General features: G+C 38.9%; 1 protein-coding gene across 1 annotated transcript; it reads left to right on the top strand.

Moving 5' to 3' along the window:
• Positions 1 to 3,721: 3,721 nt before the first annotated feature.
• On the top strand, positions 3,722 to 8,186 carry LOC136543350 (uncharacterized). The gene is made up of 8 exons (XM_066535824.1): positions 3,722 to 3,773; positions 5,132 to 5,397; positions 5,577 to 5,934; positions 6,027 to 6,283; positions 6,370 to 6,582; positions 6,670 to 6,762; positions 6,847 to 6,972; positions 7,809 to 8,186. The coding sequence occupies exons 1-8, from the start codon at positions 3,722 to 3,724 to the stop codon at positions 8,184 to 8,186; spliced, it is 1,743 nt and encodes a 580-aa protein (XP_066391921.1).
• The last annotated feature ends 7,997 nt before the right edge of the window (positions 8,187 to 16,183 follow it).

The following is a 16,183-nucleotide window of genomic DNA, read 5'->3' on the forward strand; positions in this document are numbered from 1 at the left end:
TATGGACCTTGACGTACTGTTTTTATTTCTAGTATGGACCAGTGACATGTCCCACTATTGTTTTGGTTTTCCCAACATTTTTGTATTTATTTTGTTGGCAACAGAATGTTTTTTCAACCATTCAGGATCTGTTATTGCAACATGATTATCCTAAATTCTAGTATGGACCTATTCTTTTTTTGCCTTCTCTATTTTCATTTACATATGCACTGACTATTCAGAACATGCTTGCCAACATGCTTCTAGGATGGTACAGAGCTTAGTCTGTTCCTTGCAACCAAACATGTGCTGCGTTACAGCTTAGTCGAGCACATTGTAACACATTCAAATTCAGATTCAAACTTAGATTCAAACTCAAACACACATTCAGATTTGGGCTCACATTTAGATTCATGATCAAACTCAGATACATTCACATTTGGACTGGGAACTCAATTCTATCGATCAGTTACAATCTACATAATTTACAACAGTGGGAACTCTATTTACATATTTCACAGCTATAATTTACAATTCAGATTTGGTCCTCAAACAAACCATGACGAGGTAGTCACCAAGCTTAACCGTTAAAAGTCTACCAAGAAAATAAAACGAAAACAGATTCATCTATGAGTTACACCCCACATGGGAGGCAATCAACAATGGCTGAGAGGAGCAGCAGTAGCACGGAGCTAGTGCCTGCTTGATATGCTGAAGGAGGTGACCTTCATGGGCGTGGCCACCACCAGTGGAGCCTCCGGGGAGTCGCTGACCGAATACCTGTCATGCATAAAGCGGCTGGCCACAATTGACTTGTCCTTGGGGATCACCTTGTAGCAATAGCAACTCTTAAACCCCTCCTGGTACTGGTAGCACTCATGGTGGCTGTTCTTGACCTGCAGTCAGAGACAGAGATAACTGCAGCTGATTCAAGATGTACTAGATACAGCTGTTTTCATTAGCATAAACTTTCTAGTTTATCTTAGAACCATAAATATTAAAGTTCACAGCATATTAATAGTTTCAAAACAGCTCGAACAACATGCAGCACTGAACCGCATCCAAATGGTATAAGGAAGCATAGGTGGTTTCTTAACAATAGGAGCATCACATGCATGCGCAGGTTATCAGCATCAAATCTAGATCGTGGATCCTAGCTCCTAGGTGCTCAGCAGTAAACTCAATCAACAAGGTTGCTGGTCCAACTCTAAATGAACTAATTGGAACTGATAGCAAATTAACTAATTTTTCGTGGTTGCTGGTCCAACTCTGAATCACATCTAAGAATCCTATCTGGGTACCTTAAATCACATCATCCAACCACAAAATCCAACAAGGTTATAAACCTGGAGGATTATATACCACACAATCCACGGTGATGGCGCCGGCGCCGGCGCCCCCGTCGTCCTTGCCGGTCTCCTCGGTCTCCAACTCCCCGTCCTCGGGCACGCCATCGACCACCTCGACGTGGATCCGGGCACGGGCGCGGGCGCCGAGCTCCTCCCGGACGGCGCGCGCCGCGGCGGCCTCGGGGGACTCTCGGGGCTGCATCTTGTCGGACAGCGGCCGCGGGGCGCGCTGCCGAACCGTGACGTCGGGAGCTCATGGCGGATTGAGGGGATTGGACGGAGGTTGTGGCTGGGGAGCACGAGACGGAATGAGGGGATTGAGGAAAGAACACGGGGATGGAGGGGGTATGGAAAAGAACGTTAACTGAATTTGGTTTAAGTAAAAGTGTGCTCGAGTACAACCGAACATACTTGAGTAGCGCAACGGTAAGGCTCTTTGAGATTCACCCCGAGCTCCTAGGTTCGAACCCTGTTGGAGCCAATTTTTTATTTGCCAACATTTTTTTGTTTTATTTGCCAACATTTTTTGTTTTATTTTTTTCTCTATGGTCCATTTTTTCGTAGATGTTTAATTAGTCTAATATTGCTTCTACTAAAAACAAAGTTTGAAATGATTTTGAGAAAAATGGGCATGCACTAATATTGCTTCTCACATATATCATTGCACCAGTGAGCCATGTTCATGCTTGTACAAGATGTATACTACCACCTTGTCGAAATCATTTGAAATTTTTATGGGATGTTTATGGAGCCAAACTATGATGTTGTGTGCATCTATGCAATTTTCTGACCAAGTTTGCCTATTTCTGTCATTATTTGTTGGATTAGTGAAGCATAACTGTTAAAATACCTTAAATTAGCTAACAAAATTCTACAAACTTGCATGGACACCTCAATTTGGTGTACAATAATGAAAAAAAAGTTTCAACTAATTCTGAGGAAGTGGTCATGAACATCCTCACAAGGGGATACATGTCTCACATATGGCCTTGTCGCTAAGTGAGAGTTGTTCATGCTTGTACAAGATGTATACTACCACCTTGTCGAAATCATTTGAAATTTTTATGGAAAGTTTATGGAGCCAAACTATGATGTTGTGTGCATCTATGCAATTTTTTGACCAAGTTTGCCTATTTCTATCATTATTTGTTGGATTAATGAAGCATAATTGTTAAAATACCTTAAACTAGCTAAAAAATTCTACAATCTTGCATGGACACCTCAATTTGGTGTACAATAATGAAAAAAAAGTTTCAACTAATTCTGAGAAAGTGGTCATGAACATCCTCACAAGGGGATACATGTCTCACATATGGCCTTGTCGCTAAGTGAGAGTTGTTCATGCTTGTACAAGATGTATACTACCACCTTGTCGTAATCATTTGAAATTTTTATGGGATGTTTATGGAGCCAAACTATGATGTTTTGTGCATCTGTGCGATTTTCTGACCAAGTTTTCCTATTATTGTAATTTTTTGTTGGACTAGTGAAGCATAATTGTTAAAACATGCTAAGATAGCTAAAAAATTCAAAAAACTTGCATAGACACCCCACTTTGGTGTATGATGTTGGCAAAAAAGTTTCAACTAATTTTGAGAAAGTGGTCATGCACATCCTCGCAAAGGCATACATGTCTAACATATAACCTAATAACTAAGTGAGAGTTGTTCATGCTTGTACATGATGTATAGTACCACTTTGCCAAAACACATTTGAAACTTTTATGTCATGATCATTAAGCAATAATATAATAACTAAAACTCTGGCAACAAAATGTACATAGAAAAATAAAATAATAATAAACACAAAAAAGTTGGAAAAACCAAAATAAAATTGCCTACCCTCGGACGCGCCAAAAGAATTTCCCCGTGTCATACCGAAAAAAGCCACCAAAAAGCCGCCATTTCCCCACTCCCTCATCACCCCTCGGCCATTCGTCCTCTTTTCCCCCTCATCCCCCCACCCCTCCCCACCCACCCATTTCTCCAATCCCTAGCCGCACCGCCGGAACACAGCCACCGCCGCCGAGCTGCCTCGTCGCCCGCGAGCTGCGTCGTCACCGACATCCCCCTCTCCCTCGTCACCTCACCCCTCGGCCACTCGTCCTCTCTTCCTCCCTATTTCTCCAAACCCTAGCCGGACCGCCGGAACACAACCGCCGCCGCCGAGCAGCTCGGTCCCCCACGAGTTCCGTCATCCCCGACATCCCCCTCTCTCTCATCGCCCCATGGACCTATCTCGCCCCTTCCACCTCTTTCTCGGCCCAACCTAACCCTAACCACCGCCGAATTGTGTGTCATCGCCGCACTGGATCTGCTTCCCCGTCGAGTTGGGTTCACCGCACCGGGTCTTGTTCCCCTTTGACGACCACCGCCGACGAGCACCTGGTGGCAATGGTGGCAACAAGGGGTCAAGGTAGGAAGAGACCTGCAGAACAAGAACAAGGTAAGCGAGTCATCTGTGCAATTACTAGTCTGCGTTCTTCAGCTTTTTATGAATGATTGTTCGATGTCTGTTACTGCTTTATTATTGTAGAATGTTTGTTGAATGATGTGCTGCCTGCTAGGCTATATCGCAAGTAATTAAAGATGTGCTTACTGTCAAAATACCAATGTCAGCTACATGTTATTGGAAGTAATCCCATGTTAGATTCTGGACTTCATTGACATGCTTATAAAATTAGCCGACATGCTTGTGTAGTTGTGTGTTTGTGCTGCTAGAAGTTGAGCTCAGGGTAGGACATATTGTACTGTTCCATTAGAAATTTACACCAACCAGTTCAATGGAGACAAAAGCTAGGCTTACATAGCTCTAATTTGTGATGGACTACCTTCCTTCTCACCTGCATATCTTTATCCTTGCATAGCTCTAATTTAGTAGAGAATGCAATAGTTTTAACTAGTTACAGAACAGTTAACTACTAATGCTGCCAACTGGTATGAAGTCCATAAAGAAACGTTTTCTCCAAGTATTTCACTGAATAATAGGATCTAAGCTTCTGCTATTGATATTTGCTCATGAATCATTTGTCTATTAGCAAGTTCAGTTGATAAATCAACACATTTAATTATCCTTCTTTATTTATGGACTGTTCTTTGCATTATACTACAACAATTGTGGGAACTCATTTAGTCATATGCAGCTGCATAGGGTGGCCTTAGCACTAGACTTATTAAGCTTATTTCAGATTTATCTTGGCATTTATGTTTTAGGAAATCAAATTCTTAGCTATCACTAAAAATATATAATTGCATACTGGTTGCCCAACTATACTTGTGTAGGCATACTTGTTGCAGAGTTCCTGATAGGTATACTTGTGTAGGCATACCTGAACAGAATGATAGAATCAGTAGTTAGAGAGGCAATGTGCAGGCATACTTGTTTAATATTTGAGAGAAAATAAAAGATATTATGATCTATGCCCGCTGAATCATTTAGTAGATTAGAACAAACTTATTTCTTGCTGGTTAGTGTACTGTCTCAGAAATATTAGCCATGAATTTGAATTAAGCACATCAACACATTGAGCCAATTTGTGTACATACTGAATGTTTCAGTTCACTTTGGTAGCTCTGAATTTTTTCTAGCCATATGCCTATACTGCATGTTTCATATTTCAGTTCCTGATCATTATCATTTATCAGCTCCTAGCTGTTACCTTTTACTTGTTGCCTATAACCTACCACCTCTTATCCCTTAGCTCTTCCGCAAGCACTACTAGCTCCTACCTCTTCTCTATCTAGCATCTATTATTACTACTCCTTTTTATTCTCTAATAGACACAATCTGCTTGTTCTTTTAAGAACCTCAAAAAACTGAATATGAGAGAAGGCGGGATGAACAAGTGGTGGCGAATCAGAAGGTGTTTGAAGCGTTCGGAATCCTAACAATATCTAGTGAACTTAGTAATTCTTTTCCTCAATCTACTACAAAGAAGGGGAAAACCTCAGCAAACAAGAAAACAAGTAGTGAAGATTTGGATACATCGGAGTATCTCCTTGAAAATGATGATCAAGGAGATAGTGATGATGATGAAACTGAATCTGATGCGCAGCCACAACCCACTAAGGTGCTTCTTCTATCTTCAAATTACTAGATGGGGAATATTTGCATCGCATTTTAATGTTTTTAATCTGTTCTTTAATGTATGCCCTTGCTTTTTAGATACATATTCTTTCTTTCATACCTGTTCTTTAATATATGCTCTTGATTATTAATGCACATGACTTACTTTATTTTTTTCCACAGTCTCCTTCAGGGCCTAGACGGAAAGTCCTCGCTTCAAAGAAGAAGAAGACAGGTCCCAACATGGCGCCGGGAGTTAGGGTTAGTAAGAGAGTGAGGGCACCAGAAGGTTCACAGGTGCAACCCCCTAGGGCCCTATTCAGATCATCAAAAAGGCTTCAACTTTCAGCGAGAGATGGGCAGATTGAAGATGATCATACATATGGTCATGATGAAATACCACAAAGGTCTTCTACAGGTGCACAGGAAGACAGTGGAGCTGGTGGTCAGGACATTACAGCTGCAGAGGAAGACGGTGGAGCTGGTTTTCAAGACATGACACTTGATGAAGACAATGTAGCTGGAGAGGAAGGCACTGAAGGCAAGTTATTTTTTCTTTGTCATTGAAATAGGTCATCTTTTTTGCTGATTTCAATGAAACTAAAGCATTTAAATGCAAATTATATGTTGTAGCTCCTGCACTGAGAGCCCCAAGGAGACCCAGGCCACCCACCAAGGGAACACAGCTAGACAGGATGACAAAAGCTATGGGAAGGAGAATGCCCATAGCTGTTGCTGAAGGAAAAAGAAGGCCTCATGAACCTATTCAAGCAGCCAAGTTTGCATCTGAGGCTGGTGTCATCATTCGGGATAAGGTTCCTGTCCTACCTCATTGGAAATTATACAAGAACGACGATGAACATTACAACAATTTTGTGGGAAAGCTCTCTGTAAGTGCATTACTGTTTTTATGGTAAACTTGTATATCTGCTTAACCTGAATTGACTAACTAAATATGGAATTGTCAAATGACTAGGGGCGCTTGGCCATTAACACTAACGACAAGCCAATAGAGGATGCTTGCACCGATATGCTGCGCTCTGGGGTGCGACAAAGGCGTTATCGGCTCAAGAAGAAATACTTCAATGGTGTAAGTGCAAATGAGATTAGGACAACTTCTCCAGTTGAATGCATGACTGATGAACAGTGGAGGGAACTAGTTGCAAAGTGGTCTCATCCAAAGAACATGGTATGGGTATATTCTTTCTCAGTCAGTTTCCAGTGGATCTTATCATTTTTAACCTATGATCTCATCTCACATGTCATTCTCCTTTAGGAAACAAGTGAAAAGAACAAGACTAATCGCGGTAAAGTCAAGTATCATCAGACTACCGGCTCTCGCAGCTATGTGGCACACTTGCATGCATATGTAAGTAACTGATTCTCGACATAGCACTGACTTTGTATCATAAGACTGACAAAACTTTGCTGTAATTGAATCTCTATGAAACAGAAGCATGGGAGGAACAATGCAGAGCCCAGCACAGCGCAAGATGAAGAACTTGATGTGGTGGAGGCCTTTGAGACATGCCATACCAGCTCCAAACATGGTCTAAGTGAACCAGCAAGAGAAGCATTGGTAAGTCCCGACATCTGTTTCGGTGCGCCATTTTGTCCATTAATTGGATAGCATGTCCATTATTAAAATGCATCATGTTTGGCGTATGTGTTCTACACTTTTGCTATGCTGTCCTGAAAGTCTGACATGGATACATTAAAATGATTTGTGATTGATTCAGGATTCTTCTTCTCTCAATTATATAGACTGCTGTGAAATTTATCTGCCTTCTCTTATTTACTGTGGTTGAGAAGATCAATAATAAATGGAAATCTGTTATTTGGGAGGTTGATATGTGAACCATTAAGTCCCCTGTAATTTTGCTCAAGTGCTGATGTTCACTGAATGAGAGAAAAAATACTAAGAACATGAAATTTCTATCTCTTTGCCCCAACCATTGCTCATTAAAGTATAAATTGTTTCTTCTGTACATTGCTATATCTAATTAAGCTGTTCCTTCATTATATGTATCTATCTTTCTACTCTGCCATCTTGGTTCAGTCTTTCTACAATATGCAAGTATCACTGTGCATATTATGTTGTCATCCGTTTAATGCTGACCTGAAACATGAACTGAATATGCAATTATCACTGTTTAATGCTGACCTGAAACATGAACTGAATATGCAATTATCACTGTGCATATCTATCTTTCTACTCTACCTGCCTGCTCACCTCAAATGCTGACCCCAAACATGAACTGAACATTTTAATTTACCTTACTTGACTGCAAATAAGATTCCATTTTGCTGATAACAAGCTGATAACAATCTGCAAATAAAATACATCTTGTGTGATATTTGCACCTCACTTTAATTCAATAAGTATGAACTAATGATGGCTCATTGTTGTTTCAGTCCAACATGGAAGCTTTGAGGGCAGCACCTGTTGCTGAAGGAGAGACAGTAGTATCCAGTGTGCAGGTTGTGTCACAAGCGCTCTCCAAGAACAGCTCAAACAGTTTCCTAAAGAATGTTGGCATCAAACCAGTGGCATCCTCCAACTCAGCAGCATCAAAAGAAGAGCTTCGGGAACAACTAGCAGCTGAAGCTAAGGCTGCTGTACAAGAAGAAATCGATGAGCTCAAGAAGAGAACTGAAGAAGCTGAGGAAAAGATGGAGAGGACACAAAGGGAGATGGAGGATATGAAGAAGCTGGCAGAGGCAAACCAAAAGGCAATGGAGGAGAACAATGCGCTGCTCAAGCGTATCTTGTCCCTGAATTCTTCGAGATGAACCGTTGCCGCTGGTCTGTGCTACCAAGGGCTCTGTGTTGCTGCTGCTGGTGCTTGGCAAGGGGTCTGTGTTGCTGGCTGATTTTGTTTAGTCTAAAACCTATGTTGCTGGTGCTTGGTAACTTTATATTATTAGTTGTGATAATGTGAACTGAGATCAATCTAGAACCTGGAATGTGATGTCAAGTTAGTTATATATGAACTGAGTTTATTAGTGTTGAGTCAGTTGTATGGTGACTGGATTGCTGGATCTATTAAGTTATGGAAGCATTTGGTCATTTTAATATTATTTGCATTTTATAAAAAAAGTAGCATGTGCATCTGTGATGAAAATTCTGGGTTCTGTGATGTTATTGCAATGTGATCAGTGACGAAAATTTTGTTTTCTGTCACCTTATCGTAATTTTAATCTGTGACGAAGATTCTGGGTTCTGTGATGAAAATGTAAACCACTCACAGGAAGCCACGTGGACTAATCATAGCGTGCCATGTGGCCCAAAAAAGCGCCATGTGGACCCACCACGTCACTGGACAAGTCAGCTACCACGTCAGCTGGCCACGTCACCTGCCACGTGGACGTGCCACGTGCGCAAGACACGTCAGCTGCCAGCGTGGCAAGCGCCGTTTGGTAACCTGACGGAGCAGCATGTTATGACGAAAACCTAGGTACATCAGTGACGAAAACTCTTCGTCATTGAATGATATCCATTCAGTGACGAAACAAGACATTTCATCAAAGTTGTTGATCAATGACGCTCATTCCATGACGAATCTGTTTTCGTCACAAGTTCGTCATCGAAGAACTTTGGTGATGATTTTGGAGTCTTCCGTGACGAAAGGGGAGCGTCATTGATGAGCACTTCCCTAGTAGTGTATGACTAACATAGATTAAATTTTGGTCCTGTAATACTTTCCTGCCAATTTCCAGTCATGATGCAAGCGGGCACTTGACATTTTGATGTAATTGTATTGTTTGTTGCCTAGACTTTGCAATTCACATGGTATATTTCCACGCAATGATGCATCAGTCGACTACCCATGCAGTCAAGCAATTGCACAATCAAACATACACGACTCACTGGACCCTGTATTAATACAACAAATTCAAAGGTGGGGACTATTTTTATGTCTAAATGAATCCAGCCAAGATACACTAGGTCACAGATATACCAGAACTAGAAATAAGTCAATCCATACAGTCATAAATGACTTAGATTCTTAGAAAGTGGAGCACATGATTTGTTTGGACTGTAACTTGCCATAACTACTTAAAAAGGCATGTCCAGTAATGCTATCTCGCCAATTTCTAGTTGTGATGTAAGAGAATACATCACATTTTAATATAAACCCCCTTTTTTGTTGCCTAAAATTTCCAATTCACATGGCATATTTGCAGGAAATGCTGCGAGGATTGGGCAAGCTATGCAGTCAATACAATTGCACAATCAAACATACAAGACCCAAAAAAGTCACTGTCATACTAACAGGAAAATCTGGTAGTGCTAGCCATAAAGAACAGTTCCCGCCTATGACCATAGAGATTACAGTATTATACTGCCAAATAAAAAACAAACAAATACTCCCTCCATCCCAAATTGTAAGACGTTTGACTTTTTTGGCCCCAAGTTTGACCATTCGTCTTATTCAAAAAATTTGTGCAAATATAGTCAAATTTAAGTCATTCTTGAAGAATTTTTATTAATAAACCAAACCATGACGAAAGAAGTGATATTTTACACAAATTTTTGAATAAGACGAGTGGTCAAACTTGGTGTCAAAAAAGTCAAACGTCTTACAATTTGGGATGGATTAAGTAGAACACAACTCACTGGAGCGTTGTGTACTAATACAATACATCCAAACTATTGTTATTGAGGCTAAATGAATGCAGCCAAGAAAATCAAGAGGATACATATAATACAAGGAGCAGAAATAAGTCAATCCATAGAAACATAAATGATCTTGAAAGTGAAACACACTATTTGTTTGAACTGCAACTTGTCGCTACTACTTAAAAAGCATGTGTAACTAACCCAGATTAGATGTTTGTCCGGTAATGCTTTCCCACCTATTTCCAGTCATGATGCAAGCAAATGTCACATTTTAACGTAAACTGTATTCTTAGCTGCCAAGAGTTTCCAATTCACACGGGCATATTTGCAGGCAATGCTGCAACGTTCAGCAAGCTATGCAATCAATACAATTGTACAATCAAAACATAAAAGACCCAAAACTGAATGACATTTGCTTGCATCATGACTCGAAATAGGTTCACGTATGGATGAGAAGTTCAAGTAAGAAAACTAAATGACAATGGTTCTATTATTTATGACTACTTTTTTAGTTGCATGCTTTCCAATTAGCAAAAGATGTGCTCAGCATCTAAAAAAGCATCCCTAGCACTTATCTATCAGTGCCAAAGTCCTACTAAATTAAATGTTTACAGTGACAAAAAAACAACTGAATCTGAATGGACTTATATCAATGGAACAAAAATGAACACACACTAAGATGATACCCTCATTTAGCAACTAAAGCAGCTTAGCAAAGATATGCAGTTTATGTTATTGTTAATGATTGTTTACTAATTTTTTAGTCATCTTAAATCCAATTGGCACAAAATGTGCTCAGCATCTAAAAGAACATCATTAGCACCTATCTGTTATTGCCCAAGTCCTACCAAATTAAATGTTTACAGTGAGAAAACTGGTGAAAAAAAAAATAATCTGAATGGAGCAAAAAATGAACAAGTAAGATGTTAGCCTTATTTAGAAACAAAGACATGCAGTTTCTGTTATGATTATAATCGTATACTAATTTTAGTCGCCTTAAATCAAATTAGCAAAAGACATGCTCAGCATCTAAAAAAACATCATTGGCACTTATCTGTGAATGCCCAAATCCTACTAAATTAAATGTTTACACTAAGAAAACTTATGAAGAAACAACTGAATATGAATGGACTTATCTGAAAGGAACAAAAACGAACAGCCAGTAAGATGATAGCCTCAACTAGCAACTAAAGCAGCTTAGCAAAGACATTTCTGTTGTGTTTAATTACTGTATACTAAAAAGCAAAAGTTGTGCTCATCAGCAACTAAAAAAAGCTTCCCTGGCACCTATCTGTCAATGACCAAGTCCTACTGTGCATTCCTATTAAATGATTCCAGCATATTGCTGGTGCATTTGCTATGCATACTACTGAGTATTAGCCGATTAGTGATTCTAGCATATTGCTTGAGTCTATGCTCTGAAATATATATGTGATATATCACCCTTTTCTTGTAATGCTAGCATCAAAAAATAAAATCTATCAAAAAGTAATGTCAATAACATTTGAGTAGCTTGCCACAACACGATTTGGTGGAAGTGCATGTTTTACTAGCAAGGGCCACATGAATTTGCCGGTGCTTGTTTTACTACCCACAGAAAAGTTGAAAGCTAGCACTGGGAGGCTCTAAGCACCAGCTAGTTGCAACACTACAAATGGTAAGATAATGGACTGCTATCAACCTGCACATCAATAAGACTCACATAACTCACAGTATAATGGACTGTTATCAACCTGCACATCAACCTGCAGAAATAAATGCTGCCTTTCTATTAATTGAGTTCTTGTACTATCTCCATCCTCTTGTGATTGGCTTCTACAATCAACCGAACCTTTTGCCTATGATCAGAGTATTTATGTTCCCTGCTTAAATTTACCTTGTTGGTCTGAATTGTATGAGAGAGTGGCTAATTCTATAAAATCTGCAATTCCTTACAATACATTTGTCCAGATCAAATTCTCAGGCTACAAGAATCTTTCGAACTATGCCTTTTGCTCATCAAACTAAATCTTTCTGAGCATGGCCACTCCTATCCCAAAATCACTAAAAATCCATACATAGTAGATAATAGTTACTGCAACCATTTGAAATAGGATTTATTAGAAGAACAATAATATAGAGCTTATTTTTTCTAACTGGTCTATTCAACCTGTAATGACATACGGGGTCCAAAAAACAGCGACAAAATACCCAAGGCAGTAAATTTTGAATCAACAGTTCTCATTCACAAACATTTATTCATCTCATGAGCAGATAGGAGAAAGAAAGAAAAATAGAGATGAGTGAGAGGGAGGGAGGAAGGGTTGGAGCATACCAAGGGGTATGGCGGCAGTCAAAGGTCGAGGTCGGAGAGGGAGCACCGGGGGAGGTCGAGGTCACCGAGGGAGCGCTAGGAGAGGTCACGCGGACTGGCGACGTTGTTGGATATAGAGGTCGGTGAGGGAGCGCCGGTGGCAGAGCCAAAGCGCACAGCTAGGCCAGGGAGCACAAACTATAGCCCCCGCCAGGTCGTCAGAGCGTGCACGCGGGGCGGCGAGGACGGAGCTCTAGGTCGGAGAGGGATCCGCGGCGGTGGCGGGGATGGCAGCCAGAGCACATGGTCGGGCCGAGGGAGCACAAACCCTAGCCCCGGCGAGGTCGTCAAAGCACGTGCACGGGCCGGTGAGGTTAGAGGTCAAGGTCTAAGACCGAGCGGCGGCAGGCCGGCCGACCGTGCGAGCTCTCGCAAACCCTAGCCGTTGTGGCGGCCTGGGGAAAGGCGGCGTTTGGGGCACGGAGGAGGCCTAGGGGACGGAGGCGGTTATGGGAGGAAGGCGGCGGTAGGCCACGGAGATGGTGGCGGCGGCGGGGGTGGCGGGGAGAATTTGGGGCAGCCTGACAGCGTCCGCGAGGAAGAAGACGCCCAATACTTAGTGAGATTTTGGCCATGCGCGGGCTCTAGAATATATACCCAGAGTCATTTGTAGGGATGGCTCTAAAGACCAACCGCCCCTACAAATGCATTTGTAGGGGCGGTTTCTGATTCAGCCGTCCATACAAATATTTTCGCATATTTTTAAATATTACTTCTGCATATTTTTTATAAATGTGTAAATGTATATATAAATATATAAATGTAATAAAAATAATTTGCTATATTTTCCCATACACATAAAAAATTACTTGCTTATATATATATAGACATAATGATAAATTTTATTTTTGTAAAAGAAAAAAATATATTTAAAAATTTTAAAATTTGAATTTGTGAACTTCGAATTGAATTTTAAGACAAAAAATGATCTAAAATGAAAATATTGAAAACATCAAAGTTGTAGAACTCATTAAGATGTACAACTTATATTTAGATCATCTTTTCACTTGACAAAATTTGAAAAGTTCAAATTTTGAATTTCAATAAATGGCAACTTCAAACAAGATTTTGAAACCTTAAATGATTTCAAATAAGAAAGTCATGAACTTAAAAGTTGTTGAACACATCACTATATACAACTTTTATTTTGGTCATCTTTTCATTTGACTAAATTTGAACAGTTCAAATTTTGAATTTTAATAAATGACAACTTTAAACAAGATTTTGAAACCTTAAATGATTTCCACTAGAAAAGTCATGAACATAAAAGTTGTTGAACTCATCACTATCTACAACTTTTATTTTGATCATTTCTTCATTTAACAAAGTATTTGTAAATATTGTTCACAAATCCACATATCACGCCTAGTTTCATAAACAATACAAGAGACATGTTGATTTGTGAACAATGTTTACTGTCACTTTGTCAAATGAAGAAATGACCAAATAAAAGGTGTAGATATTGATGAGTTATACAACTTTGGTATTCATCAATTTTTCAGCAAAAATCATTTGGTATTTCAAAATCTTGTTAAAACTTGTCATTTTTTTAAATTTGAAAATTTGAATTGCTCAAACTTTGTCAAACGAAAAGAATGACCAAATCAACACAGTAACTTAATAGGGCATGATTTTATAAAATTTTAGAAAAAAAATAATCACATTTAGAGTTAGTATGAGGGAGAAAGACTAGTTACAAATTTTACCCAGAGATTAAAAAGAAAAATCACAACTGTTCATGATGATCAATGATGAACAAGTGTGATTTCACTTTTTAATCTGTAGCTAAAACTTGTAACTAATTTTTCTTCCTCATACTAACTCCAAACGTGATGGTTTTTTTCTTAAAATTTTCTAAAATCATGCTCTATCATTTTAGTGTGGTCATCTATCTTTATCACTAATTTTGGACAATTCAAATTTTAAATTTCAGAAAATGACAACTTCAAACCTGATTTTCAACCACTAAATGATTTCAGCTGTAAAAGTGATGAATATAAAAGTTGTATAACTCGTTAAGATATCCAACTTTTATTTTGGTCATCTTTTCATTTGACCAAATTTGGACAGTTCAAATTTTGAATTTCAATAAATGCCAACTTCAAATAAAATTTTGAAACCTTAAATGAATTCAACTACAAAAGTCGTGCACATAAAAGTTGTTGAACTCATCACTATCTACAATTTTTATTTTGATCACTTCTTCATGTGACAAAGTATTAGTAAATATTGTTCTTAAATTCACATATCACTCATAGTTTCATGAACTATACGAGAGATGTGTTGATTTGTAAATAATGTTGACTATCACTTTATTAGATGGAGAAATAATCAAAATAAAAGTTGTAGATCTTGATGAGTTATATATCTCTAGTATTCATCACTTTTTCAACTGAAATTATTTGGTATTTTAAAATCTAGTTAGAACTTGTTATTTTTTTAAATTTAAAAATTTGAATTGCTCAAACTTTATCAAACGAAAAGAATGACCAAATCAACACAGTAACTCGATAAGTCATGATTTTAGAAAATTTTAGGAAAAAAATCATCACATTTGGAGTGAGTACAAGGGAGAAAGACTAGTTAAAAATTTATCCAGAGATTAAAAAGAAAAATCACAACTGTTCATGATGATCAATGATGAACAAGTGTGATTTCTCTTTTTAATTTATTGCTGAAACTTGTAACTAGTTTTTATCCCTTATACTAACTCCAAATGAGATGGATTTTTTCCTAAAATTTTCTAAAACCATGCTCTATCATTTTAGTCTCGTCATCTATCTTTATCACTACTTTTGGACAATTCAAATTTTGAATTTTAGAAAATAACAACTTAAAACCTGATTTTCAACCACTAAATAATTTCAGCCGTAAAAGTGATGAATATAAAAGTTGTATAACTCGTCAAGATTTACAACTTTTATTTTGATCATCTTTTCATTTGATCAAATTTGGACAGTTCAAATTTTGAATTTCAATAAATACCAACTTCAAATAAGATTTTGAAACCTTAAATGATTTCAACTACAATAGTCGTGAACATAAAAGTTGTTGAACTCATCATTATCTACAACTTTTATTTTGGTCACTTCTTCATGTGACAAATTATTAGTAAATATTGTTTCTTTATGTGAGTGACCCGAGGAGAAAGAAGTGGCTACAGGTTTTTATACGTGGGGCATTTGTAGGGGCGGCTCAATCACTAGCCGCTCCTACAAATCGCAACACCGAGGACGGCTGGTGAGTGAGCCGCCCCTACAAATCAACCCATTTATAGAGACGGCTGATCTTGTGGGTCCCGAACACACCCACTATAGGGGCGGCTCCATCCCTAGCCGCCCCTAAAAAAAATTAAGCTATTACTATGAACCTTTTTTTTATAGTGTCACATGAGCGTTTTTCATTTATTATTTTTTTCTTGAAATGGTCAACGCGCACAGGGTGAGCTTGCTTTCGTTTGATAGTGAAAGCTTTGAGGCGAAAGATTCCTTCTAGTCTAGGACTGGGAGTATACTTTATTTTGAATAGCCATCTTCTTCGAGTTGGCTTGGGCCTTGATAAGGAGAAAATTAGAATTTTGTCTCAGGGTAGGTGGGCTTCGCCCAAATGCCATCAAGTTTGTGGGTTTCATTGAAATACCCCTTATGAAATGAGTCCAACACGTTATAATGTCATTTTGAGATTTAAGTCTACTTTTAATATTTTTCACCCAAAATTTTAGCTTAAACTGACCATTTTGCCCATGAGCTCATTGACACTTGCCGTCTCATCTCTCCCCCTCTCGTTCTCTCGCTCCCGTCGCCTCCCCTTCCT

Source organism: Miscanthus floridulus, chromosome 3 (assembly GCF_019320115.1).
Source record: "Miscanthus floridulus cultivar M001 chromosome 3, ASM1932011v1, whole genome shotgun sequence".
In the NCBI taxonomy this organism is placed as follows: domain Eukaryota; kingdom Viridiplantae; phylum Streptophyta; class Magnoliopsida; order Poales; family Poaceae; genus Miscanthus; species Miscanthus floridulus.